Source organism: Bos mutus, chromosome X (assembly GCF_027580195.1).
Source record: "Bos mutus isolate GX-2022 chromosome X, NWIPB_WYAK_1.1, whole genome shotgun sequence".
NCBI classification, from domain to species: domain Eukaryota; kingdom Metazoa; phylum Chordata; class Mammalia; order Artiodactyla; family Bovidae; genus Bos; species Bos mutus.
In genome coordinates, this window is record NC_091646.1 from 65293026 (window position 1) to 65305748 (window position 12723).

General features: G+C 38.3%; 1 protein-coding gene across 1 annotated transcript in view; it reads right to left on the reverse strand.

Annotated features, from left to right (window-relative positions):
* Positions 1-12723, reverse strand: part of ATP7A (ATPase copper transporting alpha) — a 128295-nt gene that overhangs the window by 11870 nt on the left and 103702 nt on the right. The window contains exons 15-17 of the mRNA XM_005888672.3: positions 10006-10200; positions 5853-6035; positions 3929-4145 (exon numbers count right to left, since the gene is read on the reverse strand). Of these exons, the coding sequence (XP_005888734.1) occupies positions 3929-4145; positions 5853-6035; positions 10006-10200 (595 nt within the window). The remainder of the gene's footprint in view (positions 1-3928; positions 4146-5852; positions 6036-10005; positions 10201-12723) is intronic.

Consider the following 12723-nt stretch of genomic DNA (forward strand, 5'->3'; position numbering starts at 1 on the left):
ATCTCATTTATCTCTCTAGCTACTGCCCCATTTCTTTGCTTCTGTTCATAGCAAAACTCCTACAAAGTGTTGTCTGTATCAGCTTCCCATTCTCCTGTGAACCTGTTCAAATAGAACTTTTGTCTCTCTTATGCCAAAGAATTGTTCATATGGTACACCAGTGATCTTTAATAAATGTAAAGGGTAATTCTTAGTCCTCATCTTACTTGCTCTATTAGCATTTAACACAGTTGACTTTCTCTCCTTGAAATACTTTCTTCATTTGGCTTCTAGAGCACCACATTCTTATGAGTTACCTCCTACCACTTCTGTTTTCTTTACTGATCATTCTTCATCTCCCTGATCTCTTAATTTGTAGTGTTTCAGGGCTTAATCCTTAAACCTCTTCCCCACCAATCTACTCTCACTTCCTGATTTTTTGCAGGGGCTCACCTCATGGCTTACAGAATCTTAGTTCTCTGACCAGGGATCAAACCCAGGCCCATGGCAGTCAAAGTGCCTAGTCCTAATCATTGGCATGTGTGAATACTCAGTTGCTTCATTCATGTCCAACTCTTTGAGACCCCACGAACTGTAGTCTACCAGGCTCCTCCATCCATGGGATTCTCCAGGCAATACTGGAGTGGGTTGCCATGCCCTCCTCTAAGAGATCTTCCTGACCCAGGGATCGAACCCACATCTCCTGCATTGCAGGTGGATTCTTTACTGCTGAGCCACTGTGGAAGCCCCCTAACCACTGGACCACCAGGGAATTCCCAACTCTTTGAAGATTTTATGCAGTCTCATCACTTTAAAGACCACCTATATCAGCACTGTCCAACAGAACTTTCTGTGATGACAGAAATGTTCTACATCTGCTGTTTAATACAGTAGCCACTAACAACATGAGGCTATTGAGCACTGAAATGTGACTAGTATGGCTGAAGGGCTGAGTTTTAAACTAAATTTTAATTAATTTAAATAGTCACATGAAACTAGTGGCTACCACACCGGAGAGCACAGATCTATAAATGGATGACTCCCAAGTCTACAGACTTGTACAGCCACCTGCTTCCTTGATAGAATATTTACACAACATCTCCACTTGAATACGTAACAAGCACTCAAACTTAACACGTCAAAAACTGAACTCCTAATCACTTTTCCTCAACATTATCTCTCCTGTGATCTCTATCTTGTTTAAATGGTAACTCCATCCTTCTAAATTGGTTAGGCTGCAAACTTTGGCCTAATTCTTGACGCTTGTTTCTCTCATACCCCATTTCCAATATGCAAGATATGTCAGTCATCTCTCCCTTCAAGATACATCCTGGGGAAGTCCCTGGCAGTTCAGTGGTTAGGACTTCCATTGCAAGGGGCACAGGTTTGATTCCTGGTGGAGGAACTAAGATCCCACAAGCCACGTGGCATGGTCAAAAAAAAAAAAAAAGAAGATACATCCAGAATTTGCCCACTTCTTACAACCTCTACTGTATTACATTGGTCCAAGCCATCATCTTTTACCTAGATTATGGCAACAGCCCACTAACTTATCCCCTTGATTCTGTCCTTGTCCCTACCCACAGAAACAGTGTATTTTTACCAGAGAAGCCCAAGTAATACTTTTAAAATATTAAGTCAGATTCTGTCATTCCTATGCTCAAAACTCTCCAACGGCTTTCCACCTCACAGTAAAAACCAAAGTCCGTACAAAGTTCCCAATCATTTACTCTGTTCTAGCCACAGGGTTCCTCAAACTAGTCAAGCACACTTAAGGCTTCTGTATTCAACATTCCTCCTAACTGGAATGCTTTTGTCACAGATATTCACGTAACTTTCTCCCTCCCTCGCCTTAGGTTTTTGCTCAAACAGCACCTTCTCAATAAGGCCTACCCCGATCAGCCTATATAAAATAGCATTCCCTAGTATGCCCAATACCACTTGCTCTTCTTCATTTTCTTCATAGCACTATCCATCAGATAGACTCTACTTGCTTATTTATTTGCACACTGTCTAGTGTTCTTTCACCAGGAATGTAAACTCCATGAGATAGGGTCTTTGTCTATTCTGCTCATTGCTGATTCTTTAGTATCTTGAACAGTGTTTATAAAACCTGTCAGATGAACGAAATCACTATGTGTCAGTGTGCTTGATACTATGAATTCATAGACAAATAATAAAGAAATCACAACTTAGTAGAATCAGGCAGATAAAGAATTATCATGCAGTGTGCCAGATTAAGTATAGTTATGCCTAAAAAGGAAAAGCAAATATCTCTGCCTATGTATGTCAGTCAGTGGAGGCTTCACTAAAGAGAGATGTGAGCTGAGTCTTCAAAGATGAGAAAATAGTAAATTAAGTGATCTAACAGGCATGAAATGACACGATGTACAGAGAAACTTTAAGTAGTTCCATAAGAATGAAACACAGGGTACATGCGTGACAGTGGAAAAACACAAGATGGGTGGTGCAGGGAGGCAGGAGACATATCATGGGAAATATATCTTGAACAAAACACAGAGAGACTGGACTTTGTCCTGTCAGAGATGGAGAGCCTATAAAGCCAGGATCCTTAACAGATTTCCATGGAGGGGCTTAGGGATATATACAGATGTCCAAAACAGAAATTTTCTGAGTAGTGGGAATAGCTTTTATCTCATTTCTCTAAAGGTTTGTGACTCAAAAATAGGTTATAAACCACTGCAATAAAAGGTATTAGTCAGAAAGTGATATAATCAGGTTTGAATGTTAGCAAAATTACTCAAGTACAAATGGGTGGGGAGGTGGCAAGTACACTTAGGTATGTATATCTTGGTTTTGGTCAGATGGATAGACCAACAAGAAACTCGGTAAAGTGGCGTTGCTGCAGATACGGATTTTAGAGTGGCAGTGGAAACCCTACAGATGGTAGAATAAGCAATAAGCATGAATGAGATTATACAGAGAGAATATGTAAAATCAGCAAAAGACAAAAGACCAAAACTCTGAGGACACCCAACATTTGAGAGCAGGAGAAAAGAGCAATCAGGTGAGGATTTAAAAGAACAGCCAAATTGGTGAGAGGAGACTCTAGAGAAAGCAGGGTCATGGAATCATGGGAGAAAAAAAATTTAGGACAGAAGAAATGGTCAACATTGTCAAATGCCTTAGCGAAATCAGGCAGCAATGAAGACTGAAAACTGACTACTGGAGAGGGGACTAAACAAACTTAAATAGTTTCACTAGTATGGATGGGGCAGAAGCCAGACTGTGCATTGAATTTAGCCAGCTTAGACTAGTCCTTCTAGAAGCTTGTATATTAACGAAAAGACAGACAGATGGGACAAAAATCTAGATGGGAATACAGTGATTTCGATGGGAGAAATGTTTCTATGTTTAGGAGAAGGAGCTATGACAAAGAGTTGGAAAAAAAAGAAGCAAGGGGATATACTATAACAGAGTGTGAGGTCCTTGAGGAATCAAGAGAGGGTGAGATCTGGAGCAAAGATGAGGGGATTCATTAGGTAAGAAGAGGCATACTTCTTTCTCTGAAAATGGAAACATTCTGGGCAAAAAAAAAAAAACTGAAAGAACACATGTCTGAGAATCTTAAATTTTTGTGTGAAAAATAAGCCAGACAATTTGCTTAGAGAACTAGGGAGAAGCCCATAAGAGCTTGTGAAAGATACCAAAGGTCTGGAGCAGCTGTGGTGAGAGATAAAGACAGCTGAAGTAAGATGGAAGATCAGCTAGAGCTAGGGGTTGTCACCCTCTACTGTAATCAAGGAGTGAAGTTGAAAAACGTTCTTCAGCAACTCAGTGAAATAATTAGAAGGCCTGTGGTGAAACTGATTTACAAGAATGAAACCATGATGTCAATCTTTGTTTCTTATGTAACAGTTCAATTTATAAGGTTAGATACCTGTTAATAACTGTCCCATAATTGGTACTACAAAGAAAATTAGCTTACTTGAGAACTGAGCATCAATAATCATGGAAGACGAAGTTGATGACTGTTCATTACTCTCATCTATTTGAACCAGGGATGCATTTTTAATATTATTTTCCTCTATCTTCCAGTTATTCTTGTGTAGCAAGGCTTCGATATTGGTGACTTTACAGTTAATGCCACAGCCTGGCACAACCTGGAAATCTATGCAGGTACCCAAGGTTTCAGTATCCAGCTCCTAACAAATAGAAACAGAAGGATTTCCTCTGCTGTTCTAACAATCCAAGGTCATCATTAGCAAGATCAAAAATTACTGCTGGTTAATTCTAAATGTTTAGATACAATCTACAGGCCTGGTTAATTCTAAATGTTTAGAATAAAATTGTCACTTATCATTGCCTATTTGACAGTGGGTTTTGATAAGGACAAAGGAACAGAGCATTGAGTATAATGTTCAAAGTTACAGGAGAACCTCATAATCCTTTTAAAAAATCCCACTCCATAAGATTTATACCAAATTTAGGGGAAGAAAATGTGGAAGGTTTATCAATATTCTCTGTCCTTTCCAGTAGAGAATTACAAGTTAAATATTTAATTCTATTGTCAAGTTAGATTTTCTATTTAGTACAGGGCAAAGGGTAACAAAGAACAGAGCCTTTAGTTACCAGAGGGCCTCTCTAGTATGATTCTGTGTCCTTAGTAAGCCAAAGAATTCTGGTGACCATCACTGTTTCCTGGCTCTTTATATCTTTGTCCTCTCCATTGTTTGATTTGGGTGTATAGAAGCCAGGTCAGTAATAGTTAATAGGTAAAAAGGAAAGAACAAATAAAGAAATGGCAACATCAATGGTGAAACTGCCACATTTTAACTGAAAAATTATGTGAGATAATTTACAAAGAACTCATACAAATCAATAAGACAAGGTAAACGATCTTATGAAAAAAATAGGCAACAGATACAAGTAAACAGGGTATAGAAAGAAATGCAAATGACCAATACGCATGTGGAAAGATGCTCAACCTTATTCACAATTAAGACAATGCAAAGTAAACAGTCAACAAATAAATATTTTTTACTTACTGAATTGGAAAAAATTAAGTGTTAGTGAAAATGTGGGCAAATGTCATTCAACTTCTGGTGAAAGTATAAACTGGTATACCTTTTTGTGTGGGTGTTGATAACATTTGCCATTTAAGCATTGGCAACATTGATCAAAATTTAACTGTTCCTATCCTTTGATCCAGCAATTACATTGATAGGCATTAAACATTAGAGATAAACTTGCAAAAGCTGACAAGGATGTTAACTTCAGGTTTTAAGAGCCAAAAAGCCAATCATACAATGGAATATAATATAGGCATTAAAAACAATGAAGCAAATCTGTGTGCCCTGATAAGGAAAAAATCACTTAATACAATTTTTTAAAAAAATACCAAAGACTGGTCATTGTATTATCACCTTTCAATGTAAAGTTTAAAAATAACAAATGTCAGTATATACACTAAAAATGGTTAACAGATGTACACTTTTGTAAATATACTAAAAATTATTGACTTGTACACTTTACAAGGGTGAACTTCTATTAGAATATGTAAATTTTATCTCAATAAAGCTGTTGTTCAAAAAGCCTATTAACAGGTTAATACTCGTTAAACTTTGGAGAGAGGAATTATGGAAAGGGGCAGGGAATGAGGCTTTCCTTTTTCATTATGTAATGCTGAACTATCTAAAATTTCCTCCCATAAATATGTATTATTTCTATTTTATTTCTTAGTTGACTGAGGTTATCTGTGCTGTAGGGTTACAGTTAATTTTCATTTTCATCTTTATACTTTTCTGTATGAATAAATTAAGACATACAAAATAAAATGAGAAAACACAAGTCTTTCTAGTTTCATACCAATTATATATGTAAATCATGAATAAACAAGGGAAAAATTGTACCTGCTTGCAGTATTTCGTTATGGCTGCTCCCAGAGGGTGTTCACTGTTACTTTCAGCAGTTCCCACAATAGCCAGGATCTTATTGCGTGATATTCTATTACTTTCCACTAGAACCTTTACTTGATTCACTACTGGGGTTCCATGGGTAATGGTTCCAGTTTTATCAAATACCACTACCTTTACCTGTAAGAAAATCAAAACAGAATGCACTGTATGACTTGATAATTCTTTTTTTTTTTTGACTTGATAATTCTTAGTATCAGCATTCCAGAAATGAGAAAAAAGGTTTACTGTGACAAACACATTACTATTTTGTTTCTTAATAAACTGACTTTGATTTAATTGGACCTAAATGGTCTTTGGGAGACTAAAAAGAAGGGAGAATAAGGGAAGAAATATCATTATTTACACCTAATAACCCTCCCTTGCAAATGTTCAGGGTGCTGTGAACATGTATTAAATAGCTAGAACTACCTGTTAAGAGTTGACTGTTAATAGGTAACTTAGAGATGCCTCTAGTGCCTCTAGGGAAAGAAAAAGACTTTCAATACTAATGAATTTTAGATCTGTAGGGGAAAAAATCTGGGCAGTAGGTAAATAATTACAATTGAGTAATTAATTTGAAGTGTGCACCAGCTAAAACCTTCTGGGTTGCTTTGACTTTATCGAGACTAAATGAGAAGCTTGGCCAGAGAATACAGCTCAGGAAATCAACGAGGGAACCTCAGATCAGGCAGGAAGGAAGAATAATCTGGAACTAGAGAACATAGTTGCCTCACAGTACACTCAATGAACCTTGAGAAATGAATAGCTTGAGGAACCAAGATGAGAAGAGATCAGTTCAGTTCAGTTCAGTCACTCAGTCGTGTCCAAATATTTGCGATCCCATGCACTGTAGCACGCCAGGCCTTCCTGTGCATCATTACTCCTGGAGCTTACTCAAACTCATGTTCATTGAGTCGGTGATGCCATCCAACCATCTCATCCTCTCTCGTCCCCTTCTCCTCCCACCTTCAATCTTTCCCAGGATCAGGGTATTTTCAAATGAGTCAGTTCTTTGCAACAGGTAGCCAAACTATTGGACTTTCAGCTTCAGCATCAGTCCTTCCAATGAACATTCAGGACTGATTTCCTTGAGGATGGACTGGTTGGATCTCCTTGCAGTCCAACGGACTCTCAAGAGTCTTCCTCAACACCACAGTTCAAAACCATCAATTCTTTGGTGCTCAGCTTTCTTTATAGTCCAATTCTCACATCCATACATGACTACTGGAAAAACCATAGCTTTGACTAGATGGATCTATGCTGGCAAGTAATGTCTCTGCTTTTTAATATGCTGTCTAGGTTGGTCATACCTTTTCCTCCAAGGAGCAAACGTCTTTTAATTTCATGGCTGCAGTCACCATATGCATTGATTTTGGAGCCCCCCAAAATAAAATCTGTCACTGTTTCCCCTGTTTCCCCACCTATTTGCCATGAAGTGATGGGACGAGATGCCATGATTTTAGTTTTCTGATGTTGAGTTTTAAGCCAACTTTCGCACTCTCCTCTTTCACTTTCATCAAGAGGCTCTTTAGTTCTTCTTCGCTTTCTGCTGTAAAGTGTGGTGTCATCTGTATATCTGAAGTTATTGATATTTCTCCCGGAAATCTTGATTCCAGCTTGTGCTTCATCCAGCCCAGCATTTCTCACGATGTACTCTGCATAGAAGTTAAATAAGCAGGCTGACAATATACAGCCTTGACATAGTCCTTCCTGATTTGGAACCAGTCTGTTGTTCCATGTCCAGTTCTGACTGTTGCTTCTTGACCTGCATACAGATTTCTCAGGAGGTAGGTCAGGTGTTCTGGTACTCCCATCTCTCTAAGAATTTTCCACAGTTTGTTGTGACCCACACAGTCAAAGGCTTTGGCATAGTCAGTCAAGAAAAAGTAGATTTTTTTTGGCAACTCTCTTGCTTTTTCGATGATGCAATGGGTGTTGGCAATTTGATCTATGGTTCCTCTGCCTTTTCTAAATCCAGCTTGAATATCTGAAAGTTCACGGTTCACATACTGTTGAAGCCTGACTTGGAGAACTTTGAGCATTACTTTCCTAGCATGTGAGATGAGTGCAATTGTGTAGTAGTTTGAGCATTCTATGGCATTGCCTTTGGGATTAGAATGAAAACTGACCTTTTCCAGTCCTGTGGCCACTGCTGAGTTTTCCAAATTCGCTAGCATATTGAGTGTAGCACTTTCATAGCATCATCTTTTAGGATCTAAAATAGCTCAACTGGAATTCCATCACCTCCACTAGCTTTGTTTGTAGTGATGCTTCCTAAGGCCCACTTGACTTCATATTCCAAGATGTCTGGCTCTAGGTGAGTGATCATACCATCGTGAATATCTGGGTCGTGAAGGTCTTTTTTGTATAGTTCTTCTGGGTATTCTTGCCACCTCTTCTTAATATCTTCTGCTTCTGTTAGGTCCATACCATTTCTGTCCTTTATTGTGCCCATCTTTGCATGAAATGTTCCCTTGGTATCTCTAATTTTCTTGAAGAGATCTTTAGTCTTTCCCATTCTATTGTTTTCCTCTATTTCTTTTCACTGATCGCTGAGGAAGGCTTTCTTATCTCTCCTTGCTGTTCTCTGGAACTCTGCATTCAAATGGGTATATCTTTCCTTTTTTTCTTTGCCTGTCGCTTGTCTTCTTTTCACAGCTATTTGTAAGGCCTCCTCAGACAACCATTTTGCCTTTTTCTTGGGGATGGTCTTGATCACTGCCTCCTTTGCAATGTCATGAACCTCTGTCCATAGTTCTTCAGGTACTCTATCAGATCTAATCCCTTGAATCTATTTGTCACTTCCACTGTAAAATCATAAGGGATTTTATTTAGGTCATACCTGAATGGTCTAGTGTTTTCCCTAGTTTCTTCAATTTAAGTCTGAATTTGGCAATAAGGAGTTCATGATCTGTCACATGCCACAGTCACCTCCCAGTCTTGTTTTTGCTGACTGTATGGAGCTTCTCCATCTTGGCTGCAAAGAATGTAATCAATCTGACTTCAGTATTGAGTCTCTGGCGATGCCCATGTGTAGAGTCTTCTCTTGTGTTGTTCCAAGAGGGTGTTTGCTATGACCAGTGCGTTCTCTTGGCAAAACTCTATTAGACTTTGCCCTGCTTCATTCTGTACTCCAAGGCCAAATTTGCTGGTTACTTGAAAAGAGATATGACAACTAAATACAAAGCATGATTCCAGACAAAAGAAAATAATAACTATAAAGGATTATGGAGTCAACTGAGGAAACTGGAATATGGACAAGAGATTAGACCACAGTATTTTATCAGTATTAGCTTGTTGATTTTCATCTTTGTACTATGTTTATGTAAGAGACTGTCCTTGTTCTTAGGAAAGGAGCCTGATATCTTCAGTAAAGGGTATGTGAGATTTCTTTATACTATTCTTGCAAATTTTATATAAGTTTGAAATTATATCAAAATTTAAAATTACTATAAAAATTAGTAGCTTGTATTCACTGGCTAGATGAAGTTCCAAAGCTGTTCTAAGTTGTGTTCTGTGTTTAGTACATGCATGTGTATATAATTTATATCCTCATAATAAGAATATACTAGAAGGAACATGGTTTTAGTTGAAGTCAAGTGGCTTTGATTGAGATTGTAACGGAAATTCTAACATGAGAGAGATCAGGGACAGGATTATATATTCCTGAAATCATAGTTGCAAACTGTCAGCTGGTGGCAGCAAAGATGAAAGTAAGGGCAAGCACTATCAAATGTTGAACAGCACGAACATGGAGTCACACACAAATAGGTGAGAAGCCTGACAGACTTGGGCAAATTGCCTCAGCAAATATCTATGATATATATCTTCCTGCCCTAATGACCAGTCTAGAATGAGTTGGGACAGGACTCTAGGTTTTCCACACGAGGGTATACTCTAAAGAGAGTAGGTCTGGAGTAGAGATCTTATACACTCTGCCAATTCAGAGCAGAACCAAAATAACACCTTTTCTACCTCCACCCTCGGGACAATACCAGAAGAAGCTCAGCTTATGGGCAATGTAGAAATAATTTAAGAATCTGTTTTTCAGTAGGGGTGCTATTGCCAGTTTGGATGAGACAACTCGCAGTTTTAGGGACTATCTTACCTTATGAGCCATCTCCAATGGCTCACCACCTTTGATTAGTATGCCATTTTGAGCACCTACTCCTGTACCCACCATCACAGCAGTTGGAGTGGCCAGTCCCAGGGAACAGGGGCATGCAATGCACAGAACTGTGATAGAGGCTTGGAAAGCAAAGCGTATTACTGTTTCTGTTCGGGAGATACTTCTGTTGTAGCCCTTGAGAAGAAACATGAATTTTGATTACTGATTTAGAGCTGAATAAAACAAAAACAACAAAGCATAACTCTAAATAAAACCACAACTCTGGAGTAACACATAATCCTACTTAGCTACCAACATGTTTTAATTACTAGTAAGAAAACACTTTTTTTCTTTTATGAATATAAGAAATTATTGACATAACTGTAAACAAGTTACAGTTCTAAAATTCAAGATTTCAATTTTGCTGATTCCAGAGTTACACACTATGGAATGAATATAAAAAACAAGAAAAGTAAGCTTCTCCACTCCCCATATTGAGAATAAGTTTTTTACTAGGCACTTTCAGAAATAGCTGCAAACATGAGACCTAATTCTCAAGAAATTTGATCCAAAACAAAAATAATTCTGTCCTCCTGTATACTAAGACCATAAAACTGTCTTTCATACTATTCTTTGAAGACAATGAAAAAATCACTCAGTTTGCAAAGGTTTCTTAATTACATCTCAATAAAATTCTTTTGGACAAAGCAATATTAATGAGTATATCTGGTAGTATAGCTCTTATTGACATTGAGTATGTGCTTCCATGAGTAAAAATGATTGATAGTATTATGAGAAATCTCCTAAGACCCTCTGAACTCATGAGAAAAATTCCTGAAGGAAACACATTCCAAAATACTTCTCAGCAATCCTCTTGTTTAGTGAGCATTTAAGCAATGGGTGGTGGTTTCATCACTAAGTCATGTCCAACCTTTGCGACCCCATGGACAGAGGAGCCTGATAGGCTACAGTCCATGGGATTCTTCAGGCAAGAATACTGGAGTGGGTTGCCATTGCCTTCTCCAATTTAACCAATATGAATCATTGCAAGAAACATTTTAATATTATAGTAATGATCACATGATGGAATAGATGTTCTGATTCTACCAGTTCTTTAATTGAAGGGACAAACACTATGAAACAATGTATATATAGCATGGCATTTTTAAAAGAAAAAACACAACAAAGATCTTCTCAGTAATAATGGTTTTAGAGTGCTGTATGACCTAAATCAAATCCCTTATGATTATACAGTGGAAGTGAGAAATAGATTTAAGGGACTAGATCTGATAGATAGAGTGCCTGATGAACTATGGACGGAGGTTTGTGACACTGTACAGGAGACAGGGATCAAGACCATCCCCATGGAAAAGAAATGCAAAAAAGCAAAATGGCTGTCTGGGGAGGCCTTACAAATAGCTGTGAAAAGAAGAGAAACAAAAAGCAAAGGAGAAAAGGAAAGATATAAGCATCTGAATGCAGAGTTCCAAAGAATAGCAAGAAGAGATAAGAAAGCCTTCTTCAGCGATCAATGCAAAGAAATAGAGGAAAACAACAGAATGGGAAAGACTAGAGATCTCTTCAAGAAAATTAGAGATACCAAGGGAACATTTCATGCAAAGATGGGCTCAATAAAGGACAGAAATGGTATGGACCTAAGAGAAGCAGAAGATATTAAGAAGAGGTGGCAAGAATACCCAGAAGAACTATGCAAAAAAAATCTTCACGACCAAGATTATCACGATGGTGTGATCACTCACCAAGAGCCAGACATCCTGGAATGTGAAGACAAGTGGGCCTTAGAAAGCATCAATACGAACAAAGCTAGTGGAGTTGATGGAATTCCAGTTGAGCTAGTTCAAATCCTGAAAGATGATGCTGTGAAAGTGCTGCACGCAATATACCAGCAAATTTGGAAAACTCAGCAGTGGCCACAGGACTGGAAAAGGTCAGTTTTCAGTCCAATCCCAAAGAAAGGCAATGCCAAAGAATGCTCAAACTACTGCACAATTACACTCATCTCACACGCTAGTAAAGTAATGCTCAAAATTCTCCAAGCCAAGATTCAGCAATACATGAACCATGAACTTCCAGATATTCAAGCTGGTTTTAAAAAAGGCAGAGGAACCAGAGATTAAATTGCCAACATCTGCTGGATCATCAAAAAAGCAAGAGAGTTCCAGAAAAACATCTATTTCTGCTTTATTGACTATGCCAAAGCCTTTGACTGTGTGGATCACAATAAACTGTGGAAAATTCTGAAAGAGATGGGAATACCAGATCACCTGACCTGCCTCTTGAGAAACCTATATGCAGGTCAGGAAGCAACAGTTAGTACTGGACATGGAACAACAGACTGGTTCCAAATAGGAAAAGGAGTACATCAAGGCTGTATATTGTCACCCTGCTTATTTAACTTCTATGCAGAGTACATCATGAGAAATGCTGGGCTGGAAGAAGCACAAGCTGGAATCAAGATTGCCGGGAGAAATATCAGTAACCTCAGATATGCAGATGACACCACCCTTATGGCAGAAAGTGAAGAGGAACTAAAAAGCCTCTTGATGAAAGTGAAAGTGGAGAGTGAAAAAGTTGGCTTAAAGCTCAACATTCAGAAAACGAAGATCATGGCATCTGGTCCCATCACTTCATGGGAAATAGATGGGGAAACAGTGGAAACAGTGTCAGACTTCATTTTGGGGGGCTCCAAAATCACTG